The following is a 21,507-nucleotide window of genomic DNA, read 5'->3' as shown; positions in this document are numbered from 1 at the left end:
GGGGCGAGTTATTTTGTTTCTGTGCAGGTTAAATACGGACTGCTTTATTTTTACACTGCAATATAGATATCAGTTTAAAGTACAAACCCCACCCAAATCTAACTCTCTGCACATGTTACATCTGCCCCACCTGCAGTGCGCATGGTTTTGTCCATTAGAAAACCAAATGTGCTTTGCAAATGAATCCGAATCAGGCCCAAGATACGACCTCCCAATCCCGACTGTTGTTTGAGGACTAAAAACTGCTGATACTCCAGTATACACACCTATACAATTGTTGTTCTGTTTACCCTATATTGGGTGATTGAGTATAGAAGAGTCAACTACTCTATATACAGTACATGTTTAATATAATGCATATAACATTTTTATTGACGAGAATAAACATGCAGATATTGACTAAGCCTTTTGTGCACTTTAAAGGTTGGATGGCAGCTAAAGAACCTTGTAGCAAGGCTAAGAGAGAACTCTGATGGTGTTAAACTACTTCTGAAAAAGAGACCTACCGGAACCTTTAATTTCACCCCTGCACCTTTGAAAAACTTGAGATGGCGACCACCACTTGTGCAGGTATTAACACATATAAATCTCAGTTGAAATATGTCTAAGTGATCGTATATAATGAATATACTTGTGAAAAGTTTATCTTTATCCTGATAACCCCTAAAGTTTATAATGAGCCTAGAAGTAGAAAGTAATGGCAGTGTACAACCAAGTGAAAAGTGGGTATATTATACAACACATTTACAATATAAATCCTTTTTGCGAGGTTATACAAGAAAGCATATAGAGGCCTCTAGTGGTGAAAACGGTTATTATGATCTCTTAATGTTTTACATGCATTTCGAACCACATTTACTGTGCTGGTGTTATAGCCATATGATACTTCCCAGTGTTATTGGAGACCTTGTATCAGTCCGTGTCTTCCCACTTGGGTACATTTTCCTTCAGTTAAACTTATATTGTCCCTACAGCTGTAACTATGGTGGTGCCACCACACATAGCGCCGCAGGTTATTATATGTTTTTTTACTTTCACTTAGAACTTTCCCCAAACCCTCCCTTTTTTAACACCTATGCAACATTCATGAACTTAACTCAAGAACTCTTTGCTATTCAGTCACACTGTCCATTCTTACATTTCAAGATGCTGACATTCCTGGCATTCAAACCCATCGCCTGTCACATTGCAGCCAAGACACTACTCATGAGTTATCTTACTTAGCATAGAAAGCCTCTCCTCCACCAGGGCATGTGCCCAACAGGGCAGGATTCCCCAACAGAATATGTAAAATAACTATATAGATATGTAGAATAAATATAGATTTACTAGTTACCAGCCCGTCAAACTGACAGAACCATATAACTGTAATGACATCACCGTTTAGTTTCTGCTGGTGTGCAATACACTTGAATTCCCTGCTATAGAGGCGAGAAGCAGTGTTAGCCTTTTATATATGGGATGAATTTTAATTTTGGTAAATATACAATAAATGCCATATACTTTGTTCCATTTTAGACAAGCCCTCCACCAACTACAACACAGTCCCCGGAAAGCACACTGGATACCTCACTGAAAAAAGAGAAGCCAGCAATTCTTGATCTGTACATCCCTCCACCTCCCAGAGTCCCATACTCACCAAGGTATGTATAAGGGGGAAGAGTGAGAAATGCTTAGATGCCAGTGTCCCTGTTTTGAAACGCTGACAAATAATCCAGTGATGTTATTGAGAAAATACTTTTTTTTCACTGTAGCTTATCCAGTTAGAACCCTGTGCTAAAATGTGGACGGATCTCCAATTATCTGTTATATGCTGAATGAGTTATAGATCACCCAAAATTTCCAAAATACTGAATTTTCAAAAATAAGGAATTATTTTTAAATGTGACTGAGATGGCAACAACTTTGTTTCATGCACAAAAACTATTAAAAATATTGCCCAAAATTAATGGATCGCATTGCATGCAATTGCATGCGATTTTATCACGTGAGATGCGATTTAGCACACCCCCACTATCCACGTCGATGCAATGTGATTTAGCACCCCCCGCTATCCACGTCTCCCCGAAGCGTGGCGAGCGGATCCTCTCGACCTTTTCATACCTCCTCTATCCACGTCGGCGTGGAGTTTATTTTATAAAGTGTGGCGCGGGGCCGCAAAAAACGAGCCCGAAGTTTGGCAAGCGGATGCGGATTAATTGACCTGTATTCTTTGTCCGCTCTCGGCACTCTGTACACTTTGGGCTCATTTATGCGGGCTCGGTGGCTCGCTGCGCTCACCACACTTTATACAATCAACTCTACGCCGACATGGATAGTGGGGGTATGAAAAGGTCGGGAGGACGCATTTTGCATCCCCTATCAGGGTTCGCTACGCTCGCCACACTTCGGGGTGATGTGGATAGTGGGGGTGTGCTGAATCGCATTGCATGGCATCGCACACAATAAAATCGCATGCGATGCGAACCACAGCCAGGGCTGCCGTGAAATTTAACAAGTACCATCACATTGCATTGCATGCGATGCGATGTCTATGCCGGTGTACATAGTCAAATGGGGCGCCGTGATAATACACAAGTACCAAAAAAAGTCATCTGTTTGTAGATGTGTGTTATTGGGGGGTATTCAGTCCCGGGTCATGATTGTCGATTCGTCCCACCAGCCGCGACCCTGGCTTGTTTTCGCTTTGCTCGACAGCATATCGCCAGGAGGTATTTAATGTCCCGCTTGGCGATCGGCTAAAAGGGGGTGTGTCCACTTATACGGCCGTGGATTGTCGGAATTTGCCCGTGATTGCAAAAATTCATGCCTGTTATCGGCAAAATGGGTCTGAAATCTTTAAAGTCGGGCATGCTCTGTCGATCTGCGTCTTCAATGCTGTCGGGGAAGACCGCATTGAATATGCGCCTGCCGCTATTTCCCCTCGTCGGAAATAGCGGCGGGGATTGAATACCCCGTTTAGCCTTGGATCTTGTTTTTCATCAATTTCATCTATTTGAAAGCTACAGTACATTTAATAAATATGCGAAAATACAGAAAAATTTGAAATAGAAAATACTTCTGATCCTAAGCCTTTTGGGTAGGGTAGATGACCTATATTTTAAAAATGTCATCTCTTACTGTTTCTGTGGTCTTTTCCCCTACCGTTTAGGCGCCCTTACACTTATACGATTTGGGCCCTTTTCACCTGATTCCAACAGATCGGAATGAGAAATCGGGTGAAAAAGCCCAAATCGTAACTGCCCAACCTCCGATTCCGATGCCCAGTCCCGTGCGCATCAGCTCGGATTTGGAGATCTCTACGGCTGCACATAAGATCTATTAGATCCAGCAGGATCCGGTAACATTTGCTAGGGGTCGCATACAATACATCATATACTAAAGGACCGCATTCAATGTTGCCGAGGTATTGCATGCAAAGCTGCATACGATACGTCTGATAAGTGAATAGAGGCTATTAGAGTTATAGCTGTTTCTAGACTTGTAAATCTAATAAAAACTGAAAGAGAAACATTTGCTTATGTTTGTGCAAGGTGTTATGTGCTAGTTCTTGTACTGTTGAATATAGGATTTAATTTACAAAACATACAGAGGAATCATGCAAATAATTTATATTTTGCATGCATTGCATCTTTGTTAAAAAGAACCAATATTTGCTGTATTATTGTTTCCATCTCCAATGTTGGCTGCAGAACAGAACTTTGGGTATCCTTCTGTACAACACATGGCTACTTAGTCACTTTGGGAATATAAACTAAAATGATTTGATCCCTTATGTTATATTAATATAAAAGTAGCAAGACACATGAATAATGGGATTTGGTTTGAAATCCAGACAGATTCCAGTATGTGTTTTAACCATTAAAGCTATACATAACCCACCCCTCCAGTCCTAACCTCCACCACACCCACAGCGTAACCCAAACCTCCCCCTAGGTCCCCCGAACCTCCCCCTTAACCCCATTACTTACTATCAGGATCTGCTGGAATGCAAAATGTGGTATATTCTGACAGCCAAGATCATGACCACATCCCAATTATTCAATTGTTATTTCCATGTTAGAACACATTCATTCTAGGGTTCATTTTTTGGGAGCCAATTAGTATATTGGATTGTGGGAGGAAACTGAAGTACCCGCACATGCACAGTTAGGGCCATGGTGGGAATGGAACCTATGACCTCAGTGCTGTGAGGCAGTAATGCTAACCATTACACCACATGTCCAGTACATTCAAAACTGTAGCACATTTCTTTTTTTGTTACAAAATTACAGGCACTGAATTAAAGAGAGGGGTTTTAACTAATGTTTCTTTTTCTCTTCTCTGGAAGAATTCCTACATTAAAAGTATGTTTTGCCCTCTTTTTAGGGATGAGAAGGGTACTTTTGGATTTAGTGCTTACAGAGAAACACACCAGGGATCAAAAGGTTCAGAATCTCCAAATTCCTTCCTTGATCAAGAGAGCCGAAGGCGTCGCTTTACCATTGCGGACTCTGACCAGCTAACTACTTTTCCAGTTGAGGTTCATGTGCAGCATGCCAAACTCAGAGACAAAACTCCAATGTATGGTAAGTTTTTACCATAGTAAACATCAAAGGTTCAAGACAACGAAACATTGATCTGCTTTAAGTGATCACTGTGTCTGTGTGGTTATTTGTGATATCAAGACATGTGAGTCATGCTCTTTATATAATTCAATATGTCTGGTGGGATACACATTGGAGGGCACCCAGGCACATACTGATTGAAAGCCAGTGGAGGGCCAATCTCTACAGCACACACACACACACACATATATGTCTAGTGTCCGTGCGGCTCCGAAAAACTGCAGCCAGTAAAACTTCATCTACTAGCTTTCGAAGCATTTGCTTTGAGCGGGCTTACTACAGCCGGCGCTCGCAAATAATCCACAGCAACTAGTTCCGGGGCCCAAACAGTAATAGATACACAAAGTCCAAAACATAATGGCACTCCAGAGGCATTGGTTAAAAGGTTTCAAAGGTGGAACTGTATTGTTATTATTCAAGCTTTCGGGGTGTAACTCCCTTCATCAGGATACATTCCTCCAGCCAATATAACTATTTAATATATTATATTATATTTTTTAATTGTTACAGCATATAGATCCTAAATACAATATTTTGACCATCTTCAATATAGACTAGAGGTTTAACTTTGGAACTCAATATTTTCATAACCAATGTGTGCAACTACAGTACCTCCCCTTCCTAATCACTATGATGCAGTGTCTTCTGCAAGGGCCAAGATCATAGACATTTAATGACCTACACCAATATACAAAGATATTGCACAAGGTTGTAAAATAATGGGCTCTGACTGGACAAACACAGCCCCTGGAGTATCCCAAAAATTCAGCTCTACCAGCACTCCTGTAGACTGCTTACCAGAGCCCTCCTTCCCTCCTTTGTAACCTGGGTCAGACCTGGTCATTTGTACCCAGATCGATACCGGATTGGACCTGGGTTTAAGACACATTTCCACTACAGTGCTACCCGGTAAATTGCTGGATCATCCCCGTTTACACTTAAAGGTAAGGCCTGTTTTTCCTATAGATTACATAAGAAAAGGCCTTTTTAAAATTACCAATGGGGAGGTCACAAAACAAGGCCATCATTACCCACCATTAAAGAAAACATTTCTTGATGAAGTAGACCACAAATATTTATTTGAAAAAGTTTGTGCTTTTATTTTAGTCCCAAACATTCAATATGAAACCCTTTCAAAAGTGTCTTCACACAAGACATGCAATACTTCTGTGAAAACTGTTGACAGTACACCTAAGCTATTGGTGCACCTAGACATGGAAAAACTGCACATAAACATGTACAATATGCACCTATATGCAATATACCCTGATCATTATCTGAGTAGGATTGCCAGGGGAATCCAAACCGGGTTACTTGACAGGGAGCATTTCCACTAGCAGAAAATCCTGGGTAAACACGCGTTCCTGCGGAGATTACCTGGTTATTTCTGCTAGTGCAAAAGGGGTATAATTCTGTACCGCACTTTTTTATAATTATTTCAAATATTAAAATGTAAAACTATGAAAAATGTTAAATTAGAGCAAGAGGTCTATCCCGTCTTTCATTTCATTTATGTATCAATAGGGAAGCCACGTCCGTTATCTATGCCTGCAGAAGCTAGTTGGATGGTGTCTGCAGAAACTTACTCAAGGCACAGAATCACAGGAAAAAAAGGTAAACAGAGAGAATTTTATGTTTAGGTTAAGATTTAAAAACATTAAAAATTTGTAAATTGTATTTATGTATTGTACAGGTTTGGGTGTTGTAATGCATTCATATGGATCAATCCAAATCCAAATGAAGAGTTTGAGTTGCCTTTGCCGCAACACCATCAACAGTACCACATCTCCCCTGAGCCTGAATTTGCACAGTTTTGTACAAGTTTGTGCTGCTGTAAAGTATGGCTGTTGCCACGCTAATTTGCACTCACAAGAACTGGTACTTGTGTATTTTGGCGGCGCCCCCGATGTCCGTCGTACGACGAACAGATCGCATCGCATCGCATGCCATGCACCCGATGGCATGCGATGCGATGCGACGCGATTTTGACCCCCTATACGACCAAAAATCGTATAAGCACCCTAAAGGGTGCTTTTGAGCACCCAAATGGGTGCTTACAATGTTAAATGCACCCCCACGCCACCCCCCACTATAAACGTGAACCCGAAGCGTGGCGAGCGCAGCGAGCCCGCGAGGGGCGGCGGTACGCGTCCTACGACCTTTTCATACCCCCACTATCCACGTCGGCGTGGAGTTGAGAATAGAATAGTGTGGCGAGCGCAGCGAGCCACCGAGCCCGAAGCGTGGCGAGCGCAGCGAGCCCCGCGAGGGGACGCGGATACCTTCACAGTTATACGCGTCCCCTCGCGGGCTTCACAGGTGTCCGTGGCGACGCGGACACCTGTGAAGCCCGCGAGGGGACGCGTTTACCTGTGAAGGTATCCGCGTCCCCTCGCGGGGCTCGCTGCGCTCGCCACGCTTCGGGCTCGGTGGCTCGCTGCGCTCGCCACACTATTCTATTCTCAACTCCACGCCGACGTGGATAGTGGGGGTATGAAAAGGTCGTAGGACGCGTACCGCCGCCCCTCGCGGGCTCGCTGCGCTCGCCACGCTTCGGGTTCACGTTTATAGTGGGGGGTGGCGTGGGGGTGCATTTAACATTGTAAGCACCCATTTGGGTGCTTAACATTGTATAAGCACCCATTAGGGTGCTTATACAATGTTTAATCGCATCGCATCGCATCGTATGGCATCGTATGCCATGAACAATGGCATACAATTTCGAAATTGTATGCCATCGTGCACTATCGTACGATATCGCGTCGCATCGCATACCATCGTATGTGTTATGGTATGCGATGCGATGGGCGCCGCCAAAATACACAAGTACCCAAGAACTTTTCATGGCATTGGATTAACAAAAAAAAACACATGTGTCTTCCACACCCTGGGTGTTTATTTTAAACAAATGAATTGTACATTTACATATTTCTTACTAAATTATCCACCAGTTTGTAATAAATATTTATAAAGTCATTTCTCTTTTTAAGGTGATGAGGCCCTGTCCAGGTATTTCAGCAATGAACGAATAGCACCAATCATAGAGGAAAATATATCATCTCGGAATTATTTTACCCGATCAACAACTGAGAGGCATTTAGTCAGAGGAACAGACTATATAAGGGGCAGCCGTGGTCTTTTGAACATGGACCTGCACAACAGCGCCACAATGCCATACCAAGAGGAAAGTTCCAGAAAACATACAACCTCGTCTTCTTCTTCTAAAAATACCACAACAGAGCCCTCACTACTAGTCAGTTGGTTTACCAAACTAAAACTATTGAGTCGCTGACTTTAAAAAATAAAATAAAAAAATCTATATATTTTATTTTATATCAGACATGACTTTTACCTCTCAGTGCCTTTGTCTCCAAAATGGCAGTATTATGTGAAGCTGGTTCCACAGAACATGACCGAGTACCACTTCCTCAGCCGCTTACTTTTGCATACTGGCATTTTAGAAAAAACTGTAACAACACCACCAGTAATTTCCGAAGCAATAAGCAGAAATAGCCTAGCTGCAGTAAATGAAAATGTATTTTTGTCTCTGCGGAATATGTTATTTTTTTTTGTACTTTACTACTCAAGTTGTAATCTGTTAAAGATATACAGTATGTGCGTGTAAATTTTACTTACATTTTGCGCTACTGCTTTTTATAGAACTCTTCAAGTATGAAGTAATTTATTATCATTTGCTGTCAACTTTTTATCATGCTATTTACCAAAGGATTTATTTAATTTTGTTTTAAGGATGTTTTATTAGCTTTTTATTTGTAATGTTAAAATGTGTGCTTTCCATAGTTTTGTTTTGTCAAGCAAAATCACAAAGCATTTCAGTTCAAGTTATAATTTCTGAAGCATATAATTGGAGATTTACATTTTGATGCATTAACACAACATATGTATATTCATTGAAATGCATAGATGTGCAGAGATTAAGCTAGAATATTTTTCTCATATAATTTACTTATTTGTACAGACATTTTCACATGACACACTTATTGCTGCTCCTGAATGATATATGTACTTTCCATGGAAAGTATATACACTACTTGGTGTTTTACCTTTTAATATTCACAGTCCTCAAATATACTGGATACACTAAAAGACACACTAACACCACTTCATTAAGCATTCCCAGATGATTTATCCGATGGTTATAACGAAATCTATTCAGACATACTTGTACAGTGACATTCCCAGCTATAAACAGCATTTAATTATTCAAATTGAAACCCCCCAACATGATTATATTTGTCAGTTCTAATAAAACCAACAACTTGTGAGTGCTTTAGCCTCCAACTGCCTCCACCTCACTTCCTTTTGCACTACTCCCCTTCCATACTTGGTAATCGTATGCTACTGTACCTTGTTAGACAATGTTCTAGTGGGAGGGACAAGAGTAGGGAAGGGAACACAATGGTCCATCATACAACTCATGGTTGCATGGGCAGATTAAGAGGTCAGGCCCTGCCCATAGGCACAATATTATTGGACTTCTTCACCTCAGTTTATGGTGAAACTGCCCCCTCCTATTATAGGTTGAGTATTCTTTATCCAAAATGCTCAGGACCAGAAGCATTTTGGATAACAGATCAGTGGCGTAACTCCCAGAGACAATGGAGGCTCCAGCCTCTGGGCTCCAACCCCTGAAGGGGCACATGCATGTAAAGAAGCATCTGTGTGGTTCACAGCAGGATACATTACTCTTGCAATGGAGGTCTGTGGTGGCACACATGTAGTAAATTGGCTCTATACTTGCAATAGGGGACAGGACTCCTGCCTGATACCACTCAGCCCGCACAGCAGCAAGCAATGCTTCTGGACTCTCATATGATAAGCACAGGTGAATGTTGACACATACCATATTTGGGGTTGGCACCAAACTCCAATTTGCCTACGGGCGACCTAGATGAACTCTTTAACAAATTATTCCGTGTTTAGAATATTTTTATATTTCAGTGTGGTATCTTGAGGATGGGACCCGTGGCCCTTATTCTGGTTGACTCTCAAGGCCGCCCATTCCCCCTCACATGCCGCGATCCCCTGCACAGCTGCAAATGGATGATTTACATAATCATCCTTTCGCAGCCTTGGGTGTGGGGAAGAAATCATTCAATGGTTGTGACCATTAAATGATTTCTCCAGAGCTTGCAGATCTGAGCACCCTGTGTGGGGAAACGGGCGGCCAGCTGACATTCGCCAATGTCAAAAAGTTGATATTGGTGTACCTTGACAAAGAATAAAAAAAAGATTATAGCTTTATTTCCCAGATCCAACATTACTCTGTATATTTAATTCATATTGTGCATTATTTTCTACTGCTTGGTTAAAGAATACTCAAACAAAATAAATGTTTAGAACCGTGCTATCTCTGCACATATATGTAAGATGCAATGACCCTGTATTATTTTCTTAAACAAGTTACCATGCAAATCTTGCCTACAAACTGAATGTACATAATATTTTAGAAAGGCTATACAGTGAATGTTACGTTCTGTTTATATGTACATTTCATTTTCTACTTCAAATTTTGGCTACAAATGGTTGCCTTTAGCACTGAGCGCTATTTTGCCAGTGAGTAAGATAGATTTATTATACAGTTACTAATAATTTAAGTCAGGTAAAAGCCATGTGTTGCACTAGCAGGGATATCCATAATGTCTTAAAAACATTACACCATGTTTTTTGTTTCCTTTGACAAGTACAATCTGAGATGTATTTATCTCTGTACCTCCTTCTCTTCCAGTCTTCCTCACACTTGAATCTTTATCAAATGAATAGAGATCAGTAGGAATTTACACAGGCTGTGTATTGATTAATTGGTCATCTATACTATTTTAGGTTCATATTCACTTTGCAATATGAAAAGTACACTTATAACTATATATTTTAATTGGGAATGGAACCAGTAAATGTATAATTGTAATTCAGTAATGTAATATTGGCAATTCATAACCATTCCATCAAATGAAAAAAAAAAAAAACAGCAAAGACAAAATATTGGACCAAGCATATATTGAAGTAAAAATGTGTTTTATCTTACTTTAAAATAATTGTGTGTGTCAACAGTACCTCAAACAATCTATAAAGTTAATAAATGCACATAAAGTACATTCAAATAAGAGCAAACTGCTTTTCCCACCAATATGTTCTAGAAGTTAAATTCCTTTTAACATTTTTAGAACTTTAGTTAACAGGGATTTTTTTTCTCAGAGCCTACTGAGGCCCTATAAAATCGTCAATAAGGGCTTCGGTCAGGCTGCATTCGGGGACTGATTGGATAGCCCAGGAGATCATTAGCCAGTCTGTAAATTAACATGGATAATAGAATTCCCCCAATAGTTTTTATTTAGTTATTCCTAGCTCAGATATGTGAACGACCCTTAAAAATTATTATTTTATAATAGGGTTTAAACATATACGTTTTTTTGAACTTTTGCAATGGCTTCAAGATAAAAGCACCCTTATATGAATACTGGGTATTTCATCATGGATAAATCAAGATTTGTTAGAATTCGTTTCTTTGTGTGTGTTTTTTTTTTATTATTATTATTTTTTTGGCAATTTGAGTGGTAATAAATAAAATACAGGCAAAAGCAAGCCAATTTAATCTAATCTAAAAAGTACCAAAGGAATTTAGCTATTTGTTTACGCATTGACCCCAAAAAAAGATTAAGTCGCAATTATGTGCCATTTCCTCTTTCCTAAAATTACCAAATGAAGCATAAAATTGGGTTTTAGGAATTTGTTAAACACTTTCACTGCCCGTTCATTTATCCCCCGTGTTCATAAGCTTCAAATGATTAGTGTTGTGCCTCAGCTAATGTTTTAATTATGTTTATAAAAGATTAATTATGCTTCTGTAGAGCCTTACATTAAACAAATATATATTTTTTTTCTGGTCAATATGATAATACAAATTTAAAATAAGGTAAGGGATTTACATGACAAAGTTCACTTTCTTCTTTGGCTGTGTAGAAGACCAAAATGAAAAGACGTCTCTATTTTTGTGCAATTAAACAGGTTTTAAGCATAACTACCCCCCGCCCCCCCCCCCCCCCCCCCCCCCAGGTTTGTCATTTACTGTATGTCACTGTTTGTATTTTCTATTGTAACGCAATACTATTTCATTCTAAGTAAATGTTTAAAGACTGTATAACTTCACCACAACTGCCTTTGTTAAAACCTGACATTTCAAGTTTTAAATATTGAGTTAGAAGAATAAAAAAAAGAAATAATAAAATGCATTTTACACATGATTCTAGTGTGCTCTGTATTTGTTTGTTTGTTAATCTTACCCTCCGAAATAAAATGGAATCTGTTTCATGGTCAGGGTTACTATAAGCACAATTGCCCTGATTCTGATTTGAAGGCGTCTGCTGCTCCATTTCAGTGTGACTGAGGCAGCCATATATATGCATTGGATTGTTGCGGTTCCGAGTCGTCGCACATTTTTGCTAAAAAGAACATTAAAAAAAAAAACATGTCGAACCAATGGCCCTGTCGACCTAACCCATGTCGACCATCATTCTGGTGACCCAATGACCGTATACCTAATTGGGGCATATGCAATTAAACTTGGTGTTTACCATCTGAGTCTGTTCAGTCTTTTGACCATTTCCCTGCATGGTAAACTGATGGGTAACACATGGTAAAGGTAGGAAGTGTAGAAAGGTATTGGTTAAACCAGCGTGTTAAGCATCAGAGGGCACATTTATATTTTTCCTCACAGATCCTGAGGCTGCCTGGATGCAATCCTTAATAACTGCACCCTGTTGCTTAATGCCGGAGTAGCGAACCTTAATTGAATAGCTCAGAGCTGACAATTGCCTGTGTTGTAAACCAGCGTGTAATTGTATCTGTCCCTTTTAAGTGATGTATATCTTGCACATCCCTTTTGGGACCTGTATTTGTAAAAATACTGCCTAGGTTTTTGCAGGATTGTGCCTATAGGGCCTAATTCAGAACTAGTTGTAAATTTGCTGGGGGCTGTTCATCATAGGACAAGGCCATTTCACATGCCAGATCCCTTCCCATGATTCACCCTCAAAAATATACTGGCCCATCTCTATTTTGAAGCCAGACAGAGGCCGCCCATTTTTTGGGTCGAAGGGCTTCATGTGATGTCATGCAGCCCTTACAGCCCCCCTCTAAACGGTCTGGACAAGTCTGCATTGTCTGGACCATGCACCTTCACTGCATCCACACTGGCCTCCTGCCTAGTTTAACTTTTAGAGAAAGTGGAAGCAGATCTTTGGGGGTAGAAAACATCAATGCTTAGTACATTAACCACTTGGTTGGTATGCCTGGAAACTTTCTGGGCTCACCTGTGCTGCCGCAGCGGGCTGTCCTGGAAAATTTACGAGCATACCACTAATATGCAGTAGGTGCGCACCAGCTGTTTCCAGGTGTGCACCACTGGCGTACCACCTCTAGAGCCCACCGGATCAGCTGGCTACAAATTGTTCTTGTGTAGCTGACCTTAAGAGCTTGTTCTCTTTATCTCTCTTCAAGGCTTATTACATAGACCTCTTTGCCTGTAATGGAATGGGTCATACATAGTAACAAACATACTGTACATACATAGTTGGTGAGGTTAAAAAATATAGACAGGAGACCATCAAGTTCAATGTGTTAACTAAGTACACTACAGTTCCTTATGAAATATGTTTATAACACAGTATACTTTATTTTTGCTAGAAATTTGTCTAACCGTTTTTTAAACATTTTCATTTAGTCTGCCATGACAAACTTCTCAGACATTCCATAACTTAACTGCACTTACTGTGAAGAGACCCTTCCTTCGCTTGGTATGAAACTTCGGGCCTGATTCAGATCCATTCGGTACTGCGTGCATTCGCCAGGTGCACGCACCCATGCCGGCGTGGGGGGGGGGGGGGGGGGGCGGAGATGGGCGGAGGGCGCCGGGCTGCCCCATCACCATATGGGAACGCCAAGTGTTCCATGGGCGTTCCCATGAGAACGCTTGGTTGTTCTCATGGTAATGAGGCAGTGACGCGGGTGTGGGGGGCGGGTAGCTGATATCACCGGATGTCAGCTGCCTGCCCATATCCACGCCAGCGAGCACGCAAATGTAAGTAACTGAAAAGTCACTTTTATAGGCGTGCAGGCTAAACATCATTCGATGGTCGGTGACCATCGAAAGATGTTTGCGGTTACCTGAGCCATGCGAATGGATGTTTATGCAAAACATCCATTCGCAGCTGTTCGGGCGAAGCCGCACTTTGAGGGGGTGGCGGGGGAGGGGGCGGCGGTCGTTCCCCCGGGCGGGGTTTGGTGGCCTTGCAAATTTGCAGCCTTGCGAATCAACCTGAATAACACCCTTCATCTCTTCTAAACTTAGAGGACCACGTGTCCTATGTACAGATCTTATAGTAAACAGATCACTTGATAGTTTTCTGGATTAACCCTTTTTATATTTATAAATATTAATCATATCCCCTCTTAAATGCCTATTTTCTAATGTAAACATATCAAGATTCGCTAACCTTTCCTCCTAGACCAATGGCTTCATACCCTTAATTAATTTAGTTGCTCTTCTCTGAACCTTTTCAAGTTCCAAGATGTCTTTTTTTTTTAGAAAGTGGTACACAGGACTGTAAAGCATATTCCAGATCAGGACATACCGATGATTTATACAGTGGCAAGATAATACTATGCCCCTTTTATGCAAGCTAATACCTTGTTGGTCTTTGCTGCTGCTTCCTAATATTGAGCACTGTGGTTGTCTATAAGCACACCCAAATCCCTCTGCATTAATGATTCTCCTAGTATTTTCCCATTTAAGCAATAGGTTGTTCTTCCATTTCTTTTTACATTTTTGAATATTCAACCTAATTTCCCATTTTGTCACCCAACCTCCAGTTTATTTAAGTCGCTCTGTAGGACATCCACATCCGGGTCTGATTTTCTTACCTTACAAAGTTTAGTATCATCTAAAAAATGGTCACTTTGCTCTATAGACCATCTCCTAGGTATATTGGATGTTACTGTGTAACATCCATTCGCATGCCCTGCGTGCGAATTTGCCTTGTGAATGGGTTGTGCCCAACCACCATTCCCAAGGGGTTTGAAAAATAAACCTGAATAACCTCCAAAGTGGAGTATTTTGCCCATAACAACCAATCAGCTACTAAGACTGGGTAGCCATTAGACAGTGTGTAACCTATCCGATGGCATGACCGTTTCAGAGGTCATGCTATACACACTGAACAATATAATGTGCAATAGAACATTTGCGGCTGCATTCGCCTGCATGGAAACACCTGGAAAATGGCCATGACACTTCTGCACTTTTGCTGCTACTCATTATTACATCATCAAGTGGCCCCTTCCTGTCAGTTTGTTATTTGCACCTTGGCACATGTGCAGTGAAATCCAGCATATGCGTAGCCGATAATCGATACATTGGGTAAACATCAGCATTGCATACAAACATGACATAGGTACAAATTCAGCAGTAGTTATTCCACATTCATCCAGCTTTTATACATCACTCCAGCTAACACCTACTGTATTCTATTTATTTGCTCTATTTCAACTACTCTCTTACATCACCATACATCTCTCCACACTCTTCTCTATAGTATACTATTTATCATTCACTATTATTGTTTTCCCCTCTAATACACTCCTCAGCAAGGTACCAATGAAAGGTTTGGTTTAATGCACTTACCACACTTGTGAGCCTATAAATAACTACCATAAAGCATCCCCAAATGTCCTCTTTCTTGCATAGTTACATTGTACAATGTATCATGTTGTATGTATGGCGGCGAGTTGTTGCCCAGTCTCTGAGTCACACTACTGTACCTAGCCTTAGACAATACCAATCCAAGAATGATATATTATTTCCTATGATCAATCATGATACACCAAACCCACTTCCAAAAAAGCATGGCGCCAGGCAGATCCATTAAAATGAAGATTTATCCCACTTAGCTTCTCCTCTTGCCATCCACTTATCAAGATCCCATATTAAATGTATTAGCCGTTGTGTGCATTATATTCAGTTAAACTGGTTTTAAATGTTGCTAGTAGATTAATTAGCTATGGAAATGTTCCTGTTATTGGCACAATATGCCTGGTCTTCTTGGAGCGCCCTAGGCAAACTTCAACCTACTGGACTCCCTAACTCCATGCTGCTAATACTCACTCTTGAGGGAAGGTGTTAAGTTGTCCACCTGCATTAAGAACAACAGGGTGTCTTCCTCATAGACCTCCTTAATTTTGTGATAGTCAGATTTCGTGTCCCCCCCCCCCCAAGATTGTCGCGCCCTAGGAATCTACCTACAGCTGCTTATGGCAGTGGCAAAGCTTGTGGGTTGTTGGTCCTGGTGCAGAAATATAATTTGGGGTCCCTCCTCCACCCCAAGTTCACAATATGCAACACGGCAGTGGATGACAGGGGATACGGAGGGTGTCAAAGTGTGACAAGGGGGTGACAGGGACAGCAGTGAGCATCTTAGTCCTCAGGGGCCCCGATGCACTGCACCAATGGTAGTTCTGCCTCTGGCAGGCCCAGCTGGTCTGTTGTTGTAAGTGCCACTACTGTACTGTAGGTGCTGGTATATTAGAGAGAGCCTAGACACAGAAAATCACACATACTTAGTACAGTAAGTTAGCAAATGACAGCTAGGAGGGGAAATTGGGCCTGACTTTATTGTCCACAAGAGTCCCCTGTGTGTCTGGGTGAAAATGCTACAGCTACACTGTTGTTTGTTATATTAAACATTACTTATAAAATCTTGAATGAATTGAGTACAACATTCCACTGAGACTACAACCAATAATGTAACCATGGGTCATTTCACCCTACTGCACATCTCTGCTGCTTTTCACACTGTTGATGTCCTTTTCTTATGCATACCATTCACACTAATGACTTTTTACATTTGGCATATACTCCCTACCACTCCCACTATCAGTGAAGTCCCACAAGGATCTGTTTGTAGGTCTCTCCTTTTCTTACTCTACTTCTCTTGGGGCTCTCACTCCAGTACCATGTTTCTGCTATACCCAAATCTGCCCCTTTTTCCCTGACCTCTGACCTTCTTCACTGAACGTTGTAGACAGTTGTATCTTTGCTATTTTCACAGGGATCTTCCAATGCTTGCTAACATTTCCAATACAGAATACATCATATTTCTATCTCTCAGTGTCACCACCTTCACAGAAGTTACCACCGCCACAGTTACAGGACAGAAGATCCAAAATAACATATATTGATAATTATCTAATGTGTTTCCATGGATGCAAAACTGCAGCAGACCTTTCACATAACACATTCTTATTTGTGTATATACATAATGGCTGATTTTCACACAACAGAAGTAGTATTGGCAGACTGCGCATGTGCCACGATTGCAAGGCGAAGGTGCCACTGCGATCTCTTTTGCAATGAGGATTACAATAAAAATTGATTGACAGGAAGTGAGCGTTTGGAGGTATCAGCTGGGAGGTTATGGGAGTGGTTGGCAAAATGCAGACATGTCAAGGCTATTTTCGGGGCACATATCTGCCGTCACCTGCGAGCTCGTACAAACAAATATATGGCTACTGCGTTGCTACTGCTGTGTTCAGTCTGCATATCCATAGGGCTTCTGTTAACACTGATGTTCCGTGTTCATGAGTATAGGCTGCAAAAGTGTACACAATTGTGATTGAACTTACGATGGTTCTGGTGGCCGTCTGTTCTTTTTCTTTGCCAAGAAAATTGCAATTGCATGTGCGTACAAACATGAATTATTGTAGATCCACATTTTTTTATAGTCTGCACCCTCTGTAACCTCCAAGGTTGTGTATGTTAAGGTGTCACCAGTGACATAACTATCGTCCCGCAGCCCCCGCGGTGGCGGGGAGGCGCTGAGGGTATGTGGGCGCCGGGGGGGCTGCGGGACTATTGTTACTCACTGGTTCCTTCTGCCGCCGGTGGTTTTATTTGCACCGGGTCCCAGCTCTCCCGAGTCCCGACTACTGCTGCAGCCGCAGCGCTTCTAATACAAAAAGGTGACACTTGGAAAATGGCTGCCCCCATACCGCAGACAGTTTTTCGTCTGCAGTATGGGGGCAGCCATTTTCCAAGTGTCACTTTTTCATTAGCAGCAGTAAACGGGAGAGCCGGGACCCGGCACAGACGGATTCGGCCAGAGGTAACACACACACACAAACACGTCACACACACAAACACACACAAACACAAACACACACACAACCCCTCCCCCCCACCGTACCCCGGCTCCCCTCAGCTCTGTGTTTTTTTACCCGGGGGGGGGGGGGGGGGCGCCTCCTGCATTGTCGGCAGGGGGGCGCAGAAAAACTAGTTACGCCGCTGGGTGTCACCAATACAATCACAAACACCTTTACTAAACAGGGAAACTTTTTTAACCATTGACTATCATCCCTTAAATAGGTGGTTATGATTTACAAAAATGGGCTTAATAATCCTATTTGGCAATGAAATATCCCAGCAGGCCAGCGCCGTCCTCCTTGTGTTACTTCCAAATCTGATTGTCACGTGCTGCAGTTTGGCTCACAAAGTAATAACATTTAGTAACATTAACACTTCTTCTTTTTATCACTGTGACTCCTGAGTCTTTACATACATACTGTACATACTGCATGCTACTAAGGAGACCAGGTAAGACCCTGCTTCTTTCCTATGTCTTGTCTGGATATACAACAGACAATATTACATACAAATACATATAATTGCTGAACACGTAGTCATTACAAATCTTAATCTGTTTCATTTATATAATGTATTTGATTCAATGCAAAGGGGAAGTTATTTTCAGTAAACATTATCATTTGTCTTCCCCTTTCTGTTAGAACCAAAGTTTTTCTGCTCAGCCTTTATCTATATTGGTATCTTATGACTGGCACAGGAAATGCCATTTCTGTTATAGGACGCTGCATTAAAGCAGTAGTGATATTTAAAGATCTAAAAGATTTAGAAAAGCTCTTGTAGATTTTATTCAAGTGCATAATTACTATAGGTGCAGAAAGTGCAGTTGCTATAGGGCCCAGAGCTGACAAGGGCCCACCTTCCCTGTGAATGTTATATGTGTAACATACACTTATCGCCGTTGGTCGGAACATAGGGGCTCTTACAACTTTTGCTATGCAGCCTACAAATATCTTGTTATTCCTCTGATTGTACTTTATAATTTTGTAAACTTAACAGTCTTTTATTACTTCTATATTTTATCTGATGGGCTGAGTGTCTAGGTGAAATGACAGTATTCATATTAATCAGGGTTGCCGACTTTATTATTCTCCTCTCCGGGAGAAGCCCGGAGAGGAGAGTTTCAGCAGCCGCTCAGGGGGCGAGGCTTAAGAGTGACATCACTAAGCCCCACCACATGATGTTAAACCAGCGAATTCACGGATCTCCGTGGAGGGGGCGGGGCTAAAATGACGCGATTGTGCCGTTTTAGCTCCGCCCCCTCCTCTGAGACCCGAGGATTGCGTCATTTTAATGCCGCGATCTGGGGGACAGCGGGGTCTCCCCTGAATCCGGGAGGGTTGCCCACCCTTCCGGGGGGCCGGGAGGGGGACCCGATTTTCGGGAGACTCACGGAAATTCCGGGAGGGTCGGCAACCCTGATATTAATGATAAAACAGGAGTTGCTAATACCCCTTTCACTCCACAGCTATAACACAGTATTTTTCCGTTTTTAAAATGTTTTGAAACGGTTATAGCTGCAGATTGAATTTACTAGTTCAAGAAAACCGGTATTTCAAAATGGTTTAAAAGAAGGATCCTACATGGTATGTAGGTATTTAGTATTGAGGCAGCATGAGCACTGAGCTGGTCCCTCTCTGTGCATATCTAATGAGCGGGACCCAGCGCAGTGCATATTTAATGAGCAGGACCCGCCCCCTGCATATGTAATGAGCGGGTCCCGCACCGTGCATGTCTAATGAGCAAGACCCAGCGCAGTGCATATTTAATGAGCGGGTCCCTGCCTGCTGCATATGTAATGAGCATGTCCCGCTCATTACATTGGGTGCATCAATCTATGTCTTGCTTCTGGCCAGCAGAACTTATGCCACTGAAGCCATAGAGGTTCATAGGCTGGATCCCTGCATGATGTCACTGCCCAGAACCACAACTGTTTTCTATGAGTGAAACGGGTTCAATATGAAAAGTCCAAAAACAGTTTTTACAACATGCGATGTGAAAGGGGTTTAACTTGCTCTGACCCATTTTAAGAAACATTTTAAATACAAGGTCTAAGCAGGTTTTGTGACGTGAAAGCAGTAAAAATGGTAGTAAAGTATAAAATATAGGTAAGCTGCAGCAATGGCAAACTGTGCTTATGCATTTTTAATCATTACTGATTTATACATCTATGTATGTACTGTATATCAGTCATTTTATGGCTGGAAGTTGTCAAGTTGACTCTGCAGTGTCAATAGAGAAAAAAGCAAAAGTTGATAAAAACAGCTAGCATTTAAGCGATGCCAATAGTTATAGCTTCACTATTGGGATCATGTGCGATGTTACTGCACATGGGTGGTTTGTTGACCATGGATTTTACCTATGAGTTCCATGGTTGTAGCTCCCACTAAAATCCGCCACCTCAGTCAATGAAGAAAATAAGATTCCTGTTGCGAAGGTCAAGACAGTGCCCCCCCTCCCAAAAGAAAGAAATAAACTTCACCACAATAACTATAGACTTCAGATAGTAATTAGAGCACTACCTTGCAGCACTACAAGCATAACCAATCAGTGATCATGTCAAGGATAACTGTAAAAACTATGTACTATAAACATACTTACCTACACTCTTGGAATGGCCGGGAGGGTCCCGAAAATCGTGTCTCCCTCCCAGCTCCCCTGAAAGGGTGGGCAAGACTCCTGCAATTAGCAGAGCTCCCCACAGCCCCCCAAGCACCCCCTTCCCCTGCCAGTGAAATACCGGCATTCATGGCTCTTTGGGGAGCAAATCGCGTCATTTAGTACCACCCCCTCCCCTAAGAGCTGTTTATAGCGGCATTTACCGAAAAGGGGGCAGGGCTTAACGGGAACGGGACTTGTCATAATTAAGCTTGTTGTTATTGGAAAACTGCAGAGTCTCCAGACTATAAATATATATTATATATATATATATATATATATATATATATATATATATATATATATATATAGTAGATAGTAACTAAAGTTATTCTTGCACTACAAGTCCCAGCATGACATGATTACTGACTGGTCATGCTGGGACTCGTAGAGCTGCAAGGATAACTATAATTCCCATATAGTCTACTATAGCCAACAAATAATGGCATTGGTCTCATATATAATATGCGATGTACTACACAGTACAGGGCCAGCCGCCAGCCCCTTGTCTCCTTTGTGCTGCATGCACGCAGTGGCTTGTTGTTACTAACAACGCACCTTTCCCTTAGAGCAGTGGTTCCCAAACTGTGCGCCGTGGCTCCCTGGGGTGCCTCGGGACACATGCAGGGGTGCCCTGGGTTGGTAGGCCAGGACCAACTAAAATTATTAATGGTTAATTATTTATAAGCAAAACCAGTGCTGGTGGCTGCCAATCATAAAATGTGTACAAACAGAAGCAATTCCTGCCCTTTTCCACATAACTGACCCTAAGAATAGCATATAAATCCAATCTAATTAAAATAAATTTGGCCAAGGGGTGCCGCGAAAAAAATTCTTATACTCTAGGGTGCCGTGATTAAAAAAAGATTGGGAACCCCTGCCTTAGAGTGAGTCCAGTGCGCACAGCTAGCGTGGGTGGCCTCCCTGTATGTCCTGCGGCTCCCGCCTCTCCGAGTCAACCTCTGCTCCTTGAGTCCCGCCTAGACCTTATCTGCCCGCTCTTCTCCTCTCCCATGTCCCATGCACGTGTGG

General features: G+C 41.8%; 2 protein-coding genes across 2 annotated transcripts in view; both read left to right on the top strand.

Moving 5' to 3' along the window:
- CNKSR3 (CNKSR family member 3) overlaps positions 1-11,873 on the top strand; it is a 94,989-nt gene extending 83,116 nt beyond the window's left edge. The window contains exons 9-13 of the mRNA XM_083176301.1: positions 424-570; positions 1,519-1,643; positions 4,369-4,568; positions 6,132-6,221; positions 7,598-11,873. Coding sequence (XP_083032427.1) covers positions 424-570; positions 1,519-1,643; positions 4,369-4,568; positions 6,132-6,221; positions 7,598-7,899 — 864 coding nt within the window. The 3' untranslated portion in view covers positions 7,900-11,873. The remainder of the gene's footprint in view (positions 1-423; positions 571-1,518; positions 1,644-4,368; positions 4,569-6,131; positions 6,222-7,597) is intronic.
- Positions 11,874-18,236: 6,363 nt separating this feature from the next.
- IPCEF1 (interaction protein for cytohesin exchange factors 1) overlaps positions 18,237-21,507 on the top strand; it is a 155,559-nt gene continuing 152,288 nt past the window's right edge. The window contains exon 1 of the mRNA XM_083176302.1: positions 18,237-18,270. Coding sequence (XP_083032428.1) covers positions 18,252-18,270 — 19 coding nt within the window. The 5' untranslated portion in view covers positions 18,237-18,251. The remainder of the gene's footprint in view (positions 18,271-21,507) is intronic.

Source organism: Crinia signifera, chromosome 3 (genome assembly GCF_055691185.1).
Source record: "Crinia signifera chromosome 3, ASM5569118v1, whole genome shotgun sequence".
NCBI lineage: Eukaryota > Metazoa > Chordata > Amphibia > Anura > Myobatrachidae > Crinia > Crinia signifera.
Note: the sequence above shows the minus strand (reverse complement) of the source record. Positions and strands in the feature narration are given on the sequence as shown.